Source organism: Trachemys scripta, chromosome 7 (assembly GCF_013100865.1).
Source record: "Trachemys scripta elegans isolate TJP31775 chromosome 7, CAS_Tse_1.0, whole genome shotgun sequence".
Lineage (NCBI taxonomy): Eukaryota > Metazoa > Chordata > Testudines > Emydidae > Trachemys > Trachemys scripta.
The window spans coordinates 52,357,929-52,378,342 of record NC_048304.1 but is presented as its reverse complement, the minus strand read 5'-3'; the positions used below and the strand labels follow the sequence as shown (position 1 = coordinate 52,378,342).

At 43.7% G+C, this 20,414-nt stretch overlaps 1 protein-coding gene across 4 annotated transcripts in view; it reads right to left on the bottom strand.

Annotated features, from left to right (window-relative positions):
• Positions 1–20,414, bottom strand: part of USP4 (ubiquitin specific peptidase 4) — a 149,660-nt gene that overhangs the window by 63,562 nt on the left and 65,684 nt on the right. For all 4 annotated transcript variants that reach the window (XR_004646594.1, XM_034777089.1, XM_034777090.1 and 1 more), the window contains 2 exons: positions 14,499–14,657; positions 10,492–10,716 (listed from right to left, as the gene is read on the bottom strand). Coding sequence is in view for 3 of the 4 variants with exons in the window: in XM_034777089.1 (XP_034632980.1) it covers positions 10,492–10,716; positions 14,499–14,657 (384 nt within the window). In the remaining variant the exon portion in view is untranslated. The remainder of the gene's footprint in view (positions 1–10,491; positions 10,717–14,498; positions 14,658–20,414) is intronic.

Here is a 20,414-nt window from a genome sequence, read left to right as displayed (position 1 = left end):
GAGCATCTTATCCTAAAACACCTATTACCACTCACTGAAAAGCATCTAATCCCAGAGCAAGCTGGATTCTACCTAGGCAAGTCATGCACCAGTCAAGAGCTGAATATCACTCAATACATCAAAGATGGCTTTGAAAAGTTTGTGGTAACAGGGGCCATGTTTGTCAGCTTAGCAGCAGCATACAGTAGTGAAATATTAAAAGCTCCTCACTAAAATATATAACATGACAAAAGATCACCACCCCAAACGACTGATATCAATTGATATTAGAGAACCAATGTTTATATATCAAACTATGTGGGAAGCAGAATGGATGGCGGCAACAGAACAAGGCCTAAGATAAGGGAGCATACTCTCATCAATACACTATAATATTTACACGAATGATCAACTGATCGATCTCCGCACAAGAAGTTTTATCTATACCAACAAGCCAAGGATTTTGTCCAGATTGAAGCTATGCTAACATCGGAATTCTTTGGGCTCTCAGTTTATTACACCAACAACCCAATTGCACGCCAACCCAGCCAAAACGCAAGCGCATCTCTTCCATCTTCAGAATCATGAGGCCAGTAGACAAATCAACATAATCTGGAATGGGGTATCGCTTGCTGCTGGAATCCTGTCTGCCTTAGACTGACACTAGCTCGCACTCTTTTCTTCAAGGCACGATGGAGAAGACAAAAGGGAAAGTTTGCACCCAGAACAAACTCAGAAAGCTTGCACATTTAAAATGTGGAACCAACACAGCAATGCTACGAGCCACTGCACTTGCACTTTGCTATTCAACAGCCAAACATGCATGCCAGCATAGGAAAGATCGGTTCGTTCAAAGCTGAACCCTGTCCAGGATGACAGCTGCTGCTACATCACAGAATGTCTAAAACCAACAAATGAGAACTACCTTGATGTGCTTGCTAGAACCGCTTCACGGCATATCAGGAGAGCGAATACAAACAAAAGGGAACAATTATGACAAGTCAAAGATACCAGATATCTGCTACATGGCCACACTGAGGAAGCCACCCACCTGGAATCACTGAAAAGCTTCCTAGCTGCAATGGAACTACTTAGAAAAATCGCCAACAGCTATTCAACTGGAAATATGGTACACACAGCTCAAAACACTCAACAAGGACATCAAAATGCACACTGAGGTTGCCGAATCCCTTCCCAAAGGTGCAGAGAAGAACTGGTTGACTTGGAGATGTTTAAATAGCCTCTGAACAAGAGTTGGCAGGTCAAAAGTCAACATTCAGAAGTGACCCAGATGACCAAGACATTTGTGACTGTGGTGAAACAAACCATGGAACATCTGTTGGATGGCCAATTCCTGCAGGAACCTTGCACCACAGATGATCTCACCAGGGCTACAGATAAGGCCCTATCACATGCCCAACACATGCCCTATGACTGTGGTGGAAGGACACAAGTAGTAGTAGTTACATTAATGCGAATCTTTTAGAGTGCACCAGCAAGGTTATGAATGGGGCAATTAGAGCACATTAGAGCACTTTACAAATCACACACCTGTAATGTGCTTTGCCACATTGCGTAGAAAAGCTCTAACATGAACTACAAAGTTGGAGCGTGTTGCAATATGACCTGTCTCATTCAGATTTCTTACTTTTAATAGGTGGTAACAAAAATAGAATTTAGTTTACTACATGGGTGGAGTTCTGAGTCCTCTGTCTTGAGGGATACACCAAATGCTAATTAATTTGGGCTTCTTCTGTAGGAAGTCAACCTTCTGATAAAAGTTAAGTTTAAGATTTTGTTTAACTTGGGTTCCTGGCATAGGGTCTGTGGAAAAATACAGGGAAGGATAAGTACTCACTGAGATGGTTTGGGTAAATATACAGCTTTAACTGTGTAAGTGGCAAAAAAAGACAGGATTTTTTTCCATTTTTACCCATCCTGGGCAGACAGCCAAACAAGTGGTAAGAGCTTGTTTGTTTTAATACATCTTACAAACATATAAACAGAAGCAGTTTTAAGTTTTGTTTTAGCTACAAATGATGACAGTTGTAAGTTCTCAAGCTCTGTTAACATCTGAAAGCTTTAACTATAATGTTTGTAATATTTAATTAACATTTGTAAACCCCGATTTTGGGATAAAATTTTCAAACCTTAAAATATAACCACGTAATTCTTCCCCCCTTCTTTTTTATGCTTAAACTAAAATGATGTTTTTGTTTGTAATTGGGGTTTATGAACAAATGTCCATTCCTAGGTGGGGTTCAGAAAAGAGAGGAATTATGCCATGATAATTGGACCTACAAACTTATCCATATGTGAGCTCAACTGTAACAAGTATGTACAAGTTTATAAGGTGTTACAATAACTTTTATCAACAAATACTGAATGGGAAAAGATACAAAAGGGAGATAAAATAAGGGAATTAATCAAAAACAAAAAGGCCGAGTTGATATGATTCAAGGACTGTGTTGAAATAATGATTGTTAAAAAAAAGGAGATGTGGCGCTGGAAGTTAATGAGCCAAAATTGGTATGCTGGATATTAGGTCTAAATGGTGGACAAAATAATCAAGGTGTAAACTATTCTACAAACTGGGGTCCGCAGCCCCTATGGGGTCACTAGAGACTGCACGGGGAATCTGCAAAACATTACGAAAAAATAAATAAATCTCACTGCACATCTGCACATGTCACACCAAAGACAGACTGCAGTAAGAACCAGGCACACCCATCTCCCTGGTATCTGTAAATATAGTCTTAAAGCATTACTAATAGTACGTGTTTGTATGAAGTACATATATATTTTTGTCAATCAGTTTCTCAGTTGGGGATCCATGATTAACATTGTATTTGAAAAGGGGTCCGTCAACAAAAAAAAGTTTGAGAACCTCTAATCTAAGTGACTGTCAAAACAAGGGGATTTTTCCTTCTAAAAGCTCTCTCCAGCAAAAGAAGGGAACAAGAAATGTTAAAAAGAAAGCCTTATTTACTACTTTACATTTCAAATGCTTAAACTGTTTCTCTTTTATGTATTTTTAATAAAAGGTTAAAAAGGATCTTTAAAGGGTGTGTTTGCAAGGGTGTTACACAGGCAGAGGTCTCTGTATTCCAGACCTCATTTAACTCTGGTTAATGTTAAGTTATGTTAACATCTTTACCCCATTTATTCCATTTAAATTAATGCAACAGTGGAACTATACAATGTTGCAGTGATCACACGGGCCCTCAAGAAATACTGAGTAGTCTCAGTTGGAGTGGCCGTCAGCATAGGAAGAATCTGAAAAATATTGAGGAAACTTTTCTTTGGTGAGGAAGCTTTTCCCTGAGCAGTATCCAAAAATGAATGTGATCCTCTGAAAGAGATGTGGGTTGATTTCTCCTAGGTGAGCTGCAAGCCCCACACTGTGGAACCAGTGACAAATATGGAATATGGAGTCTCATCTCCTGCTACAAACCTGGCTCTTATCAGCCAGTTATCTATGTATGGAAAGACATGGACCCCTTAGGGGTAACATCTTACTGTATGTCCACACCACAGTGGCAGAGTTATGGCACTGCAACTGTACTGCTGCAGTATCATAGTGTACACATTGATGGGTTTTTTCCATCAATATAGTTAATCCACCTCTGACAGAGGCAGTAGCCAAGTCAAGAAGAATTCTGTCAACTTAGCTGCATCTATCAGTGGAGGTTAGGCTGACCTAACTACATTGTATAGGAAGTAAAAAATTTTCACAGCCATGAGCGATGTAGCTAGGTCATTCTAACTTTTAGGTGTAGACCCGGCCTCAGATGAGCAGCTATTCTGGCCAGATATTTTGTGAATACCCTTGGGGCCATGGATCAACCAAAGGGAAGTACTTTGTACTGCTAACGTGTCTGTCCCACCTTCCTGATGGTTACGTGGAAATGGGCATCTTTTAAATAGGAAGCCAGGTTGCAGTATCCTTGCAAGAGGGAAGGAATGATTGCTTCCAAGAGGGGGAGGGTGTGAAAGTATGTGTGCACTCCAAGATCCCGATGGAACTATTTAGACTCACAAGGTCCAAGAGCGTCCACCTTCTTGGGAATGATGCGACACCAGGAAAAAAAATGTTCGTCTCCACTCGCATTTCAAAAGGGAACTCCTTCCTCATGAAAGGAACCATGGAGGAGTCCACTTTCTTTAGATGGACTCTTGTGACAAGGGTCACTGAAGAGGGACAGGGAAGGGAGCGGGCATTGTGCAGAACTGGATGAATATCCATCACAGAATGTCTTGACCCAGCAATGAGAGGTGATGTAAAAAGAAACAAATAGAGGTGGTCCGAAGGGAGGGGCAGAGAGGAAGCAAGCAGGAAGATGTGCAGAGGCCAGTAGTCTGTACTTGACTGCACTGTCAAACCTGCCTTGGGCTGACCAGAAGCAACACAAGTTTGTTGTTGTTTTGTTTGCTTCTTGGTATGTGGTTCTTGCATTTGATATCAGAAGGCTGGAGAAGCAACATCTGCTTCTGAGTGGCAGAGGGCTTGGATAGCTTCAGGGAGGGGCCTAAGATCCTAATAGATTTCAACTTTTTAGTGATGAAAGAAATGACTCACTGGATGAGATCCTGCCTTCAAAGGGCAAATACTTTATTTTTGCCTGTGGCTCTGCAGACAGACCCGACAAATGAAACAGGAGTACCACTGGAGAGTTATGCCATGGTCACAGTCCTCACAAATGAGTCAGACACATGTATGACTGTTCACAGGGCACATCATGCAAAAAGGACTCCAGAACAGGACTTATAGCTCCTCAAAATGCATACTGGTATCTCACCATAGCCACCTGGTAGTCTGCACTCTCATCCCCTAGGAGCCTGAGGAATAGACTTTGTGGGCTAAGGAATTCATTCTCCTGCCCTCTCTATCTTTAGCTGTGGAATGGATTGTTCTCATCTCCTTTCCCTTGACCAAAGCTACTGACACCACCAGGCTATTAGGAGTGGGGTGCTGTTCAAAGTATCTAGAGCCCAGAGAAGGGACTGGGTACATCCTAGCCACCTTCTTGAGACTGCAGGCAAAGATGCTGGAGTAAGCCAAAAATCCATGGCTGGATTTAAAACCACAGCTGATAAAGCCAGCTTGTCAGAGCAAAATGGGAGAATGTCTACAGTGGCTCCAGAGCTTTACAGCTCTGGTTGATATTGGCAGCTGTAACAGCAGTGATCTTTCTCAGCAAAACTTGACACTGATATCTGGAAAGCGACACAGCTGAGGATCCAGTGTTGTGATCTGGGGAGGTGGCACCAGTGACATCCCCCTTCAGAAAGTTAAAAAAAAAAAAAAAATCTTTCAGCATTACCTCTTACAAGACGTCCAGGTCATCAATACTATTGGCCAGAGAAGGCACCAGGGAGTTGGAAGAGGAGGATAAGGCTGTGATGCTGGGTCCACTTGTATTGGTGACATGAGATCAGGCCCTAGTACTGAAACAGGGGCTGTGCTAATGGGACACTCCCCAAAGCCCTAGAGCTGGGGAAAAAGACAAGCTGGGGTGACCCTGCCACTAGGTCCAGCCAACTCTGAAAGTTTGTATTTAGTCCCAATATAGTTCCATAGTTAGAAGTTGTAAAGGACTCTGTGTAAGTCTATGAGTAGGACTCCTTAGGGAGTCAGATGGCTGTGTGTCCTTGTGCCGGGCAGCACAGACGATCCGCCAAACTCCAGATCATCAATGGTCCAGAATTGGGAGTCCCAGAGACGAGGGCTAGGTGACTACTCCATGATGAGATGTATGAGTGAAGTAAATATCTAAGCAGGAAGATGGTGCCAAAGCATGAAGAACCCAAACAGGGCTCCTGCGGCAGGGAAGTCCAGCAGAAATACTGCTGTTTCTTTTTAGGACACACTTCACTGCTGGACAAACATTTCCTTTTCTCCTCCTCAGAATTAGTGCAGTCATCAGTGCTGAGGCTGGACCCCATGAAGGAAGGCCTGAGGCAGAGCCAGGAGTGTTCTGCTGTACAAGCTGAGCCAAGCATTTTGGTGTTTTAAGGGGCCTACCAGAAGCTAGTGCCAGCTTAGAGGATCGTTGGAGCTGCCTTTGTGGCAGAAGTCAGTGCCAAAGGCCCTGTTTTGTATTGAATCTTGATTGTACCACGTGGAGCAGACTCCAAGGTAACTGACCCAGCACTCAAGTCCCTAGTGAAAGCTGGTGCTGAAGCTGTGGCCAGAATAAACAACTCTGCCAATACAGCTGGTGTGGGCAGCGATGCAGATACAGGTCAGTCTGGGCAGTGCACAGAAACACAGCCTTTTGGTAACTCAAGAGCCTTTAGGGCCACTTCCATAAGGTGCAGCTGGGGCTGCAGTTAGCAGTCCTGGAAAGCCTACAGTGTGAATGCCTTGCAGGCAGCATACTGGGTCAAAGAGGGGGAAATCCCCCAAACAGATCAAAAACCTCACTTGGGCATCTGATTCTGGAATCATCATCCACATGGGCACAGCTTTTCAACCCCTTGCAGGTTTCAATCTGAGCACAGCTTCAGCACTGGAGGGAATTTTGAGAACTCAACTAAACTTAGGGATATACCTCAACTACAGAACAGGGCACTAAGCTTACCACCCTGACAGTAGTCAAAACACACAGCAGAAGGAACGGAGACAGCTGAGAAGTGCACTCCCTTCTATAACCTGGGTGCTGAATGTTTGAAAACCTCAGAACATGTACACACCACTGCTTTGAAGAGGGCTCTGTGAGCTCGTCAGCAGAAGGAGCTATCCCACAAGTGGGGAGGCATAGAAGTTCTTGAAGACAGGAACTGCCACCAGTGGATTATCTAATCCAATATCCTGATTCAGACAGAGAACACCACTAGATGCTTCAGAGAAAGGTGCAAGAATCCTTGCAGTGGTTAATTACTTAACATGTCCATACAGTAAGATTCCACATGACCCCAGAGGCTGCCTTGTTCATTTAAATCCTCTATTTGTATTTTTACCTTATCTGTGCATTGTTCCAATTATCCATAAAATTTTCTAATCCTTTCTTAAATCCTGTTAAGCTTTTTGGCCTCAGTGTTATCCAGTGGCAATGAATTCTACACATTAATTAGGTTTCACATAAAGTATTTGCTTTTATCAGTTTTAAATGTGTTATCTTTCAATCTCAATGAAGGTCCACTTTGTTCTTGTTTTATGGGAATGCTTATAAACATTCTATTTATGCCATTTATTATTTTATATACCTCTATCAGGTCTCCTCCTATTAACCTTCTCTCTAAACTAAACAGTATGTCATTTCAATTGTCACTCATAAAGAATGTTTCCAGGCCACTAACAATTTTATTGCCTGTCTCTGAATCCCTTCTGTTTCTGCTATATCCTTTTTGAGATAGGGTGAACAGAACTGAATCCAGTATTCCAGATAAAGGTATGTCACTGATTCATAATGATCTAATATCTTCAGATTTTCCTTCCATTTCTGTATAAATCTCAACTTACATTTGCTTTTTTGATGGACACTGCACAGTGAGCAGGTTTTCAGTGATGAGTCTACAATAATGTTTCGGTCTTTTTCATTTAAAAATACAGCAAACTGTACGAGTAGTTCAAATTATGGCCTCCAATGCACATTCTTTTGTATTTGTCAGCAGTGCCTTTCATCTGACATTATGTTGCCCATTCTTTTAGCTTTATTTGATCTTTCTGAAGCTTCTTGGTCTTTTCCAGTCTTCATCAACCTAAGTAATTTTGTGCCATCTGCAATTTTTGCCACCTGATTGTCCACTCACATTTCCAGATCACAGATAAACCTACCCAGCCATACATAGGGTACATAAAAGGGTCAAACTGTTCCTGAATTTCTGCAAACACAGGATATTTTCTCATTTCTGCTCGGGATCATAAGGTCATAAGAACAAAAACATAAGAATGGCTGTACTGGGTCAAACCAAAGGTCCACCCAGCCCACTATCCTGTCTACTGACAGTGGCCAATGCCAGGTGTCCCAGAGGGAGTGAACCTAACAGGTAATGATCAAGTGATCTCTCTCCTGCCATCCATCTCCACCCTCTGACAAACCGAGACTAGGGACACCATTTCTTACCCATCCTAGCTAATAGTCATTAACGGACTTAACCTCCATGAATTTATCTAGTTCTCTTTTAAACCCTGTTATAGTCCTAGACTTCACAACCTCCTCAGGCAAGGAGTTCCACAAGTTGACTGTGTGAAGAAGAACTTCCTTTTATTTGTTTTAAACCTGCTGCCTATTAATTTCATTTGGTGGCCCCTAGTTCTTATATTATGGGAACAGGTAAATAACTTTTCCTTATTCACTTTCTTCACATCACTCATGATTTTATATACCTCTATCATATCCCCCCTTAGTCTCCTCTTTTCCAAGCTGAAAAGTCCTAGCCTCTTTAATCTCTCTTCATATGGGACCCTTTCCAAACCCCTAATCATTTTAGTTGCCCTTCTCTGAACCTTTTCTAGTGCCAGTATATCTTTTTTGAGATGAGGAGACCACAACTGTACGCAGAATTCAAGATGTGGGCATACCATCGATTTATATAAGGGCAAGAATACAGTCTCCGTCTTATTCTCTATCCCCTTTTTAATGATTCCTAACATCCTGTTTGCTTTTTTGACTGCCACTGCACACTGCGTGGACATCTTCAGAGAGCTATCCACGATGACTCCAAGATCTTTTTCCTGATTAGTTGTAGCTAAATTAGCCCCCGTCATATTGTATGTATAGTTGGGATTATTTTTTCCAATGTGCATTACTTTACATTTATCCACATTAAATTTCATTCCAAATCACTTAGTTTTGTAAGATCTTTTTGAAGTTCTTCAGTCTTCTTTGGTCTTAGCAGTTTAGTATCATCTGCAAACTTCGCCACCTCACTTTTTACCCCTTTCTCCAGATCATTTATGAATAAATTGAATAGGATTGGTCCTAGGACTGACCCTTGGGGAACACCACTAGTTACCCCTCTCCATTCTGAAAATTTACCATTTATTCCTACCCTTTGTTCCCTGTCTTTTAACCAGTTCTCAATCCATGAAAGGATCTTCCCTCTTATCCCATGACAACTTTATTTACGTAAGAGCCTTTGGTGAGGGATCTTGTCAAAGGCTTTCTGGAAATCTAAGTACACTATTTCCATTGGATCCCCCTTGTCCACGTTTGTTGACCCCTTCAAAGAACTCTAATAGATTAGTAAGACATGATTTCCCTTTACCGAAACCATGTTGACTTTTACCCAACAATTTATGTTCTTCTATGTGTCTGACAATTTTATTCTTTACAATTGTTTCGACTAATTTGCCCGGTACTGACGTTAAACTTACTGGTCTGTAATTGCCGGGATCACCTCTAGAGCCCTTTTTAAATACTGGCGTTACATTAGCTATCTTCCAGTCATTGGGTACAGATGCGATTTAAAGGACAGGTTACAAACCATAGTTAGTAGTTCCACAATTTCACATTTGGGTTCTTTCAGAACTCTTGGGTGAATGCCATCTGGTCCCGGTGACTCGTTACTGTTAAGTTTATCAATTAATTCCAAAACCTCCTCTAGTGACACCTCAATCTGTGACAATTCCTCAAATTTGCCACCTACAAAAGCCAGCTCAGGTTTGGGAATCTCCCTAACATCCTCAGCCATGAAGGCTGAAGCAAAGAATTCATTTAGTTTCTCTGTAATGACTTCATCGTCTTTAAGTGCTCCTTTTGTATCGCGATTGTCCAGGGACCCCACTGGTTGTTTAGCAGGCTGCCTGCTTCTGATGTAATTAAAAAACAATTTGTTATTACCTTTTGAGTTTTTGACTAGCTGTTCTTCAAACTCCTTTTTGGCTTTTTTTATTATATTTTTACACTAATTTGGCAGTGTTTATGCTCCTTTCTATTTACCTCACTAGGATTTGACTTCCACTTTTTAAAAGATGATTTTTATCTCCCACTGCTTCTTTTACATAATTGTTAAGCCATGGTGGCTCTCTTTTAGTTCTTCTACTGTGTTTTTTTGATTTGGGGTATACATTTAAGTTGGGCCTCTATTATGGTGTCTTTGAAAAGTGTCCAAGCAGCTTGCAGGGATTTCACTCTAGTCACTGTACCTTTTAATTTCTGTTTAACTAACCCCCTCATTTTGCATAAGTCCTCTCAGAGCCCTATACACTCAAGAGAAGTTTCAGCCTAGCACTTCCCAAGGCACCAGAGGCAGGCAGGGTTGGATGTGACAATCAAATGTGTCATTGCTTATGCTCTCCAATATTATCATATGTACTCTTGTTGCCACCAGGGCAAATAAGCTTCCTGTTGCCCCATCATCCCAGTCACTTAGAATGAGATATTTTCCAAACCACTTTCGATTTTGCTCAATCCCCAATAAATTTTAAATGAGAATTTAGCACCCAAGTCCTTTGGGTGACTTTGAAAATCTCAGCCTTAATAGTCAAATGGGTCAGATTTTCCTGAACTGGATTGCAGTGACTGTCTTTGGGTATAATTCACACCTACAAATGTCTTTTTTTACCTGGGTAGGTCTACGATGCAGGTCTGCAAAAACCAGAGAAACGTCCATGGAACGATCTTTCTTCAAGGGCAGTGGAAGAGTTAAATAGCAGAAAGGGTCAAAAGTCACAGAAACTTTAGAGCATTTTGGACAGACCAAGGTGGATTTGAAAAGGCCATGAAAAATATCCACGATGATAGAGTCATTTCTTAATCTATGGTTCTCCCAGGCTTCTTTCGCCACTACCTGTAGAAAGGAAATAAAATTAATTCTGACTCATACGCTTTACTAGAATTGTAAATACAGAGACATGAGACAAAAGGAACTCAGCATTATTCTGATATTTAAAAAATATATATATGCACACCTAAACAAGCTGGAAATACTATTAAGGTTTCCTGAACTCAGCCCCTTTTAACCACTTACTATTCTCCCTCACTAACCAGGCCCCAGGTCTGCAAGTCTTTCCTGCTGCAGAAGGAAATAGCGGACACCTAATTCTACCACTCTGTGTTAGGTCAGGCCTGTATTGCTACAGATTTCCTCAGTGTAGGAGGTGAGGGTTGGAGAGAGAGGGGGCAGTGGAGGGAGCAAGTTGCTTGAAGTCCATGGGCCTGATCCAAAGGCCATTGCAATCAATCGGAGTCTTCCCATTGACATTAAGGACTTTGGATCAGGCCCCATATACTGGATGCAGCTAAAGTTCATCTCTAGGCTGTATGTGGAAAGTATGACATAGAATGGATTTCCTACCCATAGTGGGGTATGCAAGGCTTCATGTAGTCCTTACCCAGGGAAGGTCATTTGCTTTCTGTCCTGACCCAGAAGGGACAGGTTGTGGTCTCCAACTGGCAAAAGCTCTCAGCTTATAACTGTTATGCAGAGTTTTCTCTGAAAGAGTAGAAAACTGTGGCCCAGAGCCTGAAGTTAGAAGATGATGATTCATAGACCAGGCAAGAAGGGACCACTATGATCATCTAGTCTGACCTTCCATGTAACAAAGACCATAGACTTCCCTGAATGAATTCCTCTTTGAATGGGAGCATAATCTTTTAGAAAAAATCCAATCTTAGTTTAAAATTTTCCAGTGATGGAGAACCCACCTCAATGTTTGGTAAACTGTTCCAATGGTTAATTATTCTCAATATTAAAAACGTATGCCTTATTTCTAATCTGAAATTGTCACACTTCAGCTTCCTGCCATTGGACCTTGCATAAGCCTTGTATTATCAAATGCGTTTCCCATGTAGGTACTGTAACCCATTAACTGTCTCTTTGTTAAACTACACAGATTGAGCTCCTCAAGCATCACTATAAAACACATTTTTCTAATCCTTTAATCCAGAGGTTTTCAAACTGTGGTCTGCAGACCACTGGTGGTCCACAAGCGCCATTCAGAAGGTCTGCGGATAGTTCCCTCTAAGGTGTGTGCCTGGGCGGCCACACACAAGAAAATGAAGGGCCACCTACCTAATTAGTGGAGCCGCACAGGCATGGCTCCACTAATTAGGTGCCTGGACCCTGGAGGAGACGCACATGTAAGGTGAGGTAGTAGCCTTGGGGGGAACAGGAGATAGGTGAGAGGGGGAAGTGGGGTGAGAAGTGGGAGTGGGGGGGAATTTGGAACGTGCAGGGCTGTGGCTGTGGGATGCGACTTTCCCCAGCTCCAGGGCTGCAGCTGCCAGGGAGAGATGGCCCTCCTTCCCAGCCCCAGTTCAGGGACTGCCACGGCGGGGGAGAGAGGGCACATCCATCGCATTAGAAAGGTAAGACTACTAATATTAAAATATGAGTTGTGCGCTTTTATTTATAGAACAAAAAAACCATCAATTATTAAGGGATTTTTTTATATAGCGCTTTTATCCAAAGCGCTTTACAATAGTTAGCTAACAGTACAAACAATATTTGGAAAGATCATCAAGTGATCCACTGAGACCCTCAGCAATTTTCAAGTGGTCCATGAAAAGAAGAAAAAAAAAAGGTTTGAGAACCACTGCTTTAATCACTATCATGGCTCTTTCTCTGAATCCTCTCCAATTTATCAACATCCTTCCTGAAATGTGGACACCAGAACTGGACATGATATTTCCAGTAGTAGTTGCAAGAGTGCCAAATACAGAGGTAATATAATCTCTCTACTCCTACTCAATATTCCCATTTATGCATCCAAGAATTGCATTAGTCTTTTTGGCCACAGCTTCGCACTGGGTGCTCACGTTCACAGCTGATTATTTACCATGATTCTTAAGACTTTTTCCAGAGTCACTACTTCCCAAGATAAAGTCCCTCATCCTTTAAATATGGCCTGAATTCTTTGTTTCCTGATGTATGACTTAATATGTGGCTGTATTAAAATACATATTGTTTGTTTTCACCCAGATTACCAAGAAATCCAGAACGCTCTGTATGATTAACCTGTCCTCTTCATCATTTAACAATCTTTGTGTCATCTGCAAACTTGATCAGTGATGATTTTACGTTCTCTTCCAGAGCACTGATAAAAATGTTAAATAGCAGTGAGCCAAGAACCCCTCCCTGCAGGACTCCACTAGAAACACACCCGCTCCATGCTGATTCCCCATTTAGTTACATTTTGAGACCCAGCAATTAGCCAGTTTTTAAAGCATTTCATGCGTGTCATGTTAATTTTGTACTGCTCTAGTTTCTTAATCAAATGTCACGTGGTACCAAGTAAAATGCTTTAAAGAAGTCAAAGTATATTACATTAACACTTTTACCTTCATCAATCAAACTTGTAACCTCATTAAAAAAAAAAGACATCAAGTTAGTTTGACAAGATCTGTTTTCCCTAAACCCATGATGATTGGCAATTATAGCACCCTCTTTTAACTCTTTATTAATTGAGTTCCCATATCAGCTATTACATTATCTTGCCCAGAATCGGCATCAGACTGATGGGTCTATAATTACTTTGCTCATCCGATTTATTCTTTTTAAATATTAACACTTTAGCTTTCTTCCCCAGTATTCCAAGACACATTAAAAATCAACATTAATGGTCCAGAGAGCTCCTCTGTCAGTTCTTTTAAAACTCTTTGTTGCAAGTTATTTGAACCTGCCAATTTAAAAATGTCTAGTTTTAGCAGCTGCTATTAAATATCTTCCTTAGATACTCTTGGAATGGAAAGTATTTTATCAATCATCATTATCCTAGGATACATCTACATCACTTGGCTTTTCCCCCAGTGAAGGGTAAGGGGGCTGAACTAAAGGACATCTGCAGGCAGTAATCATAGAGCTATCTGAACTGGCTTTCTGGAAATTCTTGTCCGAGTTTGAGGATTTCTATTTGCTTGAGCCTGTGGATTGGAAGCTCTTCTTGGTTTGGCACACTTTACCTATGGTACAGTACCATATGCACTATAACTGGGTTGCTGAGATGAGATCAGAGTTATCGCCAACAGCAGGACTCAGGACTATGAAGGAAAGATACGGCATAAATGCTCAGAGCGTCTCCTTAAGTTAGAGAAAAATGGAAGTGCTTGGATAAAAGGCAACGGTAGGCTGGGTCCAAGACCTCCTCTCCTTAACAGGATTCTAGGCAATTCCTTACATACACAACGAACAGATTTAGGTGGTATCTTGGAGAAAGGGTAAATTATGCCATCATTTGTGTTACCACAATCACATTCACTGCACATAGAACACAAAAACGTAATTTATTAAATTCTGTGCTCCAACCCCACACATGGAATGACAGTCAAGTGATAAATTGCAGTGATATGGGATAATGCAGTTTACCATTCACGTTTGAGTTTATTAGCTGCATTCTGCGCACTAATCTCCCTCTATTGAGACTTCTAGCATTCCAAGTGTCAGAGCAACGCTGGGGATATAGTAAGATCACTGCAATCCCAAGGTGCAAACAATAACTTAAGCGCATTTACAGCTTTAACTATCATCTTCCTGGCTTTGGACAGCAGTTTAATACAGACTATTCATGCTATTTAAATGTAGCTCAGAGCCTCCAGTTGAGCATAGGGTATAATTTTATCTAAGCACTGTACCGAATCAGGCCTGCCATTGGCATCCTTGAGCTCCAAGTAGGGTTTCTTCTTCACTCGGTTCAGATCCTCGTGCAAGCCATCCAGGAGAAATGCCAAGAGCTCCTGAGAATCTTGCTGCTGGTACCCTGAGAACTGAGGGGCAAAACGGCCGACCTGGGTCTAAAATTAAAACAGAACGGGGACAATCTGGTCAGAGCAGCGTCATGCATGTATCTGTAAAAATGAAATAAAGAAAATCATATCCTGACTTCTGCAGAATTCTGCAGCAAGAAGCTGCTGTAGTTTAGTGCTAACTACAATGAAGCTGAAGACAACATAACAAGGATGTCAGTACAGATTTCCTGGCCTATTTTAAAACCTTTCAATCAAGGGCATTTTTAAAGAGCAGGATGGTGGGAATCTGGACTGCCTGATACTAAGCTCTGGGTCAAGAAATACCAACTACCAGCACCTGGAGTGTTGTACAAGTTTCAGTTGTGCTCTTTTAGGAAAATAATTGCTACAGTGGATCAGACCAGTGTCCATCTAGTCCAAGATCCTCTTACGTCAGCCAGATACTTCAGAGAAAAATCCAAGAATCCCTGTAGCAGATATTTATGGAACAACATGTCCATAAGGAAAATGTCTCTCTAACTCATCAGTTAGAGCAGCGTTTCCCAAAGGCTGGTGGGTGCCCTTCCTCCCACATGACATGAAAGATTAGCTGGGTTGTGCAGCAAAGACAGGCCTCAATTGTTATCCAGTCTCAGCTTTCACTAAAAATTATTAAGAGTAAAATTTGGGCCCCATTGAAGTCAGTGGCACAACTCCCAATGACTTCAATGGAGCCAGGATTCTACTCTAAGTCTTTAGCTGTTCTAATTTCAAACAAACTTTGAAAACTGACTAGAGTATAACCAAATGTAACAACAACAGCCTAAACTTGCGCAGACCTTGAAACAATCACTCTGAGGTGTGAACTGCTCCATTCAATACACTGGGTGCTACCTCATAATGTAAAGGCAATACTTCGATTGTCACATACTGAAACATAAGAAAGGATCACAGTATGAAGATCCACAATTACTCTGAAAGTGCGATCATTCTGGTACCATGAGCAGGTGATCCCACTGATTTTTTTCCACAAACTAGAAGGAGCCAAGCATGAGGTGGCCAGCAGGGCATCAGAGCCCCACTTATGGGAAAACAAACCAGAGGGCTCCAGCAGCACTCATGAGGGAGAGAAATTTTCTTAGAGAACAAGTTAATGTTGCCATTTAACAGTGACTGACTCATGGTTGTTACTGCTAAGTAACCCTGAAAAGTGATGTTCTATTTCAAATTTATGATACACCTCTACCCTGATATAACACGAATTCGGATATAACGCGGTAAAGCAGTGCTCCAGAGGGCAGGGCTGTGCACTCCGGTGGATCAAAGCAAGTGCAATATAACGCGGTTTCACCTATAATGCAGTAAGATTTTTTGGCTCCCGAGGACAGCATTATATCGAGGTAGAGGTGTAGTTATAAAAAAGCCTAAATATTCACTATTGAATCCACATCACTGCTTAACGTAAAAATTTAACACTTTCAAAAACTAAATACACAAAGACTTCATTTGGGGACAGTTAAGGTTGCTTCAGGATATGTCTCACACCAAGCCAAAATCTTAGAAGTTAAGGGAAAAGTTTCCTGCATTCCTTGCCACTTTCACATCACCCACAACACTGTCAATAACAGACGCCACCATTCCATAAGGCTTACGTTTCGACCTTCAACAGCAACACACCCAAAAAGCAACTCACCCCAAATTCAAGCTCATACTCTAAGGCAAAGCCTTTACAACAACTTCTGACATTCTTATTTCAACAGATTGGCTTAGCTGAAAGTGACACATTCCATACATTTGAGAAGTTATTCTACCTTAACATTGTTCAGGTTGTTTGGGTGCCTTAAGTGTGTTTCCCTACTTTGACATCTGTGGATTTATTTTTATGCTCAACCTTAACTGGGTTTATAATGGTTGTTTCTGAGGTAACTGCAACAGACAAGGAGGGTGAGGGAATATATTTTATTATCCCTCTATTCCACCCTGGTGAGGTCACATCTGGAGTATTGCATCCAGTTCTGGGCACCCCACTACAGAAAGGATGTGGACAAATTGGAGAGAGTCCAGAGGAAGACAACGAAAATTATCAGGGGGCTGGGGGCACATGACTTACAAGGAGAGGCTGAGGGAACAGGGCTTGTTTAGTCTGCAGAAGAGAAGAATGAGGGGGGATTTGATAGCAGCCTTCAACTACTTGAAGGGGGGTTCCAAAGAGGAAGGAGCTCGTCTGTTCTCAGTGGTGGCAGATGACAGAACAAGGAGCAATGGTCTCAAGTTGTAGTGAGGGAGGTCTAGGTTGGATATTAGGAAACACTATTGTAACGGGTTCAGTCACAGAGACCCCCTTGGGACTGTCACCTGATGCACTAAAATTACCTGGGATGATTTAGTTGGGAGTTTAGTTTAGTTGGGAATTGGTCCTGCTCTGAGCAGGGGTTTGGACAAGATGACCTCCTGAGGTCCCTTCCAACCCGGATATTCTAGGATTCTACCTCTGAGCCTGTTTTCCCTGCCAGCTTGGGACTCCAGAACCCTGCCTTGTTGAGCCAGACACGCTAGCCTGCTGCAACAGAGACCCAGGTCTGGTTCACACCCCCAACGCTGCAGACTTTAACCAAAAACTGCTCAGCAGGTTTCCTATCTCCAGCACCCAGACACCCAGCTCCCAGTGGGATCCAAACCCCAAATAAATCTGTTTTACTCTGTATAAAGCTTATACAGGGTAAACTCATAAATTGTCCGCCCTCTATAACACTGATAGAGAGATATACACAGCTGTTTGCTCCCCCAGGTATTAATCACTTACTCGGGGTTAATTAATAAACAAAAGTGATTTTATTAAGTATACAAAGTAGGATTTAAGTGGTTCCAAGTAATAACAGACAGAACAAAGTAAGTTACCAAGCAAAATAAAACAAAACACGCAAAAAACAGTTACTTACTTTCTGTAACTGTTGTTCTTCGAGATGTGTTGTTCACGTCCATTACACATTAGGTGTGTGTGCGCTGCGTGCACGGACATCGGAAACTTTTTCCCTCAGCGGCTCCCGTCGGGCCGGCAGCGTCCCCCCGCCCGCCAGAGCGGCGCCCCGCTCTAGAGTATATATATCCCTGCGGGCCCGACCCTCCCTCGGTTCCTTCTTGCCGGTGACTCCGACAGAGGGGAAGGAGGGTGGGAAGTGTAATGGACGCGAACAACACATCTCGAAGAACAGTTACAGAAGGTAAGTAACCGTTTTTTCTTCTTCGAGTGATTGTTCATGTCCATTACACATTAGGTGATTCACAAGCTTACCATTGGAGGAGGGTAGGAGTCAAGGAACAATTGATTGAAGCACAGCCCTGCCGACCACTGCGTCCTCTCTGGTCTGATGATGGATCGCGTAGTGGGCTGTGAACGTATACACCGACGACCAGGTGGCCGCTTTACAGATTTCCTGGAGTGGAACCTGCACCAAGAAAGCCGCCGAGGACGCTTGGGCCCCAGTCGAGTGAGCCCGGATCTCCGGGGCTGGTACGTTGGCGAGCTCATAGCACGTGCGTATGCAAAGCACAATCCATGCTGACAAGCGTTGCGTGGAGATAGGCTGGCCTCTCATTCGCTCCGCAATGGCAATAAACAGTTGAGTCGATCTGCGGAATGGCCTTGTCCGTTCTAGATAAAATGCCAAGGCTCTACGGACATCGAGGGTATGCAGGCTGCGGTGGCTTGGGTCCGTATGGGGCTTAGGGAAGAACACCGGTAAACAAATGTCCTGACCCATATGAAAATGCATGACCACCTTTGGAAGGAATTTAGGGTGCGGCCTCAGTTGCACCTTATCCTTATAAAAAACTGTATAAGGAGGTTCTGAAGTGAGGGCTCTCAATTCCGGTATCCTCCTAGCCGATGTGATGGCCACGAGAAACGCTACCTTCCATGAGAGGTGCATGAGGGAGCAAGAGGCTAGGGGTTCAAAGGGTGGCCCCATGAGTTTAGTTAGGACCAGGTTAAGATTCCACGCAGGGACTGGCGGGCGCGAGTAGGGAAACACCCTCTCCAGCCCCTTGAGGAATCAGGCTACTGTGGGGTTGGAGAATACCGAAACTCGCAACTCCCCAGGATGGAACGCCGATATGGCAGCCAGTTGCACTTTAATTGAGGCGGGGGTGAACTCTTGATGCTTGAGGTGCAACAAGTAGTCCAGAATTGATGGGACTGAGGCCTGCAGAGGCTGTAGGTGATGAGGCTCACACCAGTGGGAGAACCTCTTCCATTTGGCAAGGTAGGTTGCTCTTGTGGAGGGCTTCCAACTACCAAGGAGAATTTGCTGGACCTGGTGGGAGCACCTGTGCTCCGTATCGTTTAGCCAGAGAGATACCACGCCGTGAGATGTAGCGACAGTAGGTTCGGGTGGAGTAGGCGACCCCGGTCCTGTGTGATGAGGTCACGATGGAGGGGGAGGGCAATCGGGGCGGTCACGGACAGTTCCAACATGGCCACGCCGGGGCGATGAGGATGACTGCCGCCTTGTCCCTGCGGGTCTTGAGGAGGACCTTGTGGATGAGCGGAAATGGAGGGAAGGCATACCTCAGGCTCCCGCCCCACGGAATCGCGAAGGCATCTGCCAACGAGCCCGGGCTGAGGTTCTGGAATGAACAAAACTGAGGGCATTGGCGGTTGCCCTTGGTGGCGAAGAGATCCACCTGGGGAAACCCCCACCTCTGGAAGACTGAATGCAGGACGTCCTGTCCCAACGTCCATTCGTGCATGTGGTAGGACCGGCTGAGGCGGTCTGCTAATCCGTTTTGGACCCCGGGAGATATGTTGCGAGTAGGTGGACCAAATGGGCTATACAGAAGTCCCATAGGAGGAGCGCCTCATGACAGAGGGGAGAGGATCGGGACCCGCCCTGCTTGTTTATGTAGAACATGGCGGTATTGTTGTCCATCAGAACTGACACACTGTGGGCTTCTATGGTAGCGTGAAAGGTCTGGCAGGCGAGGCGAACCGCCCTCAACTCCTTCAGATTGATGTGAAGCAACTTTTCTTCCCTGGACCATAAGCCCTGGGTCCACAGGTCCCCCAGGTGCGCCTCCCAACCCAGGTCCGATGCATCTCTTACTAACGTCAGAGTGGGTTGCGGGGTAGCGAAGGGGACCCCCTCGCAAACCTGCTGCTGATCAAGCCACCAGCGGAGGAAGTTCAACACACGACCTGGGATTGTCACTACCAGGTCTAAGGGGTCTCTGTTGGGGCGATATGTTTGGGCCAGCCACAACTGTAATGGCCTGAGTCTTAGGCGGGCATGTCTGACTATGTGTGTGCAGGCCACCATGTGCCCCAAGAGTTGCATACAGCATCTGGCCGCGGTCGTGGGGAATTGTTGGATGGAGCTTACGACCCTTTGAATGGCCAAGAACCGTGACACTGGAAGACTTGCCCGTGCCGCCACCGAGTCCAGGACTGCCCCTATGAAGTCCAGTCTCTGTGTGGGGATCAGTGAGGACTTGGGCACATTGACCAGTAGACCGAGCTTGTGGAACACCTGTTGTGCCAGCGTCATGTGGGAGCGGACCTCGGCCTCCGACCTGCCCACGAGGAGCCAGTCGTCCAAGTACGGGTATACGTGCATCTTTCTTTTCTGAAGAAAAGCTGCCACCACGGACATGAATTTTCTGAATTCTCGCGGGGCCGTTGCCAGGCCGAAGGGCAAGACCATAAATTTAAAATGGTGTTGGTTGATGGTGAAGCGCAGGAACTGCCAGTGGGCCGGGCGGATGGCGATGTGAAAATACGCATCTTTCATATCGAGGGCAGCGTACCAATCCCCCGGATCCAGGGAT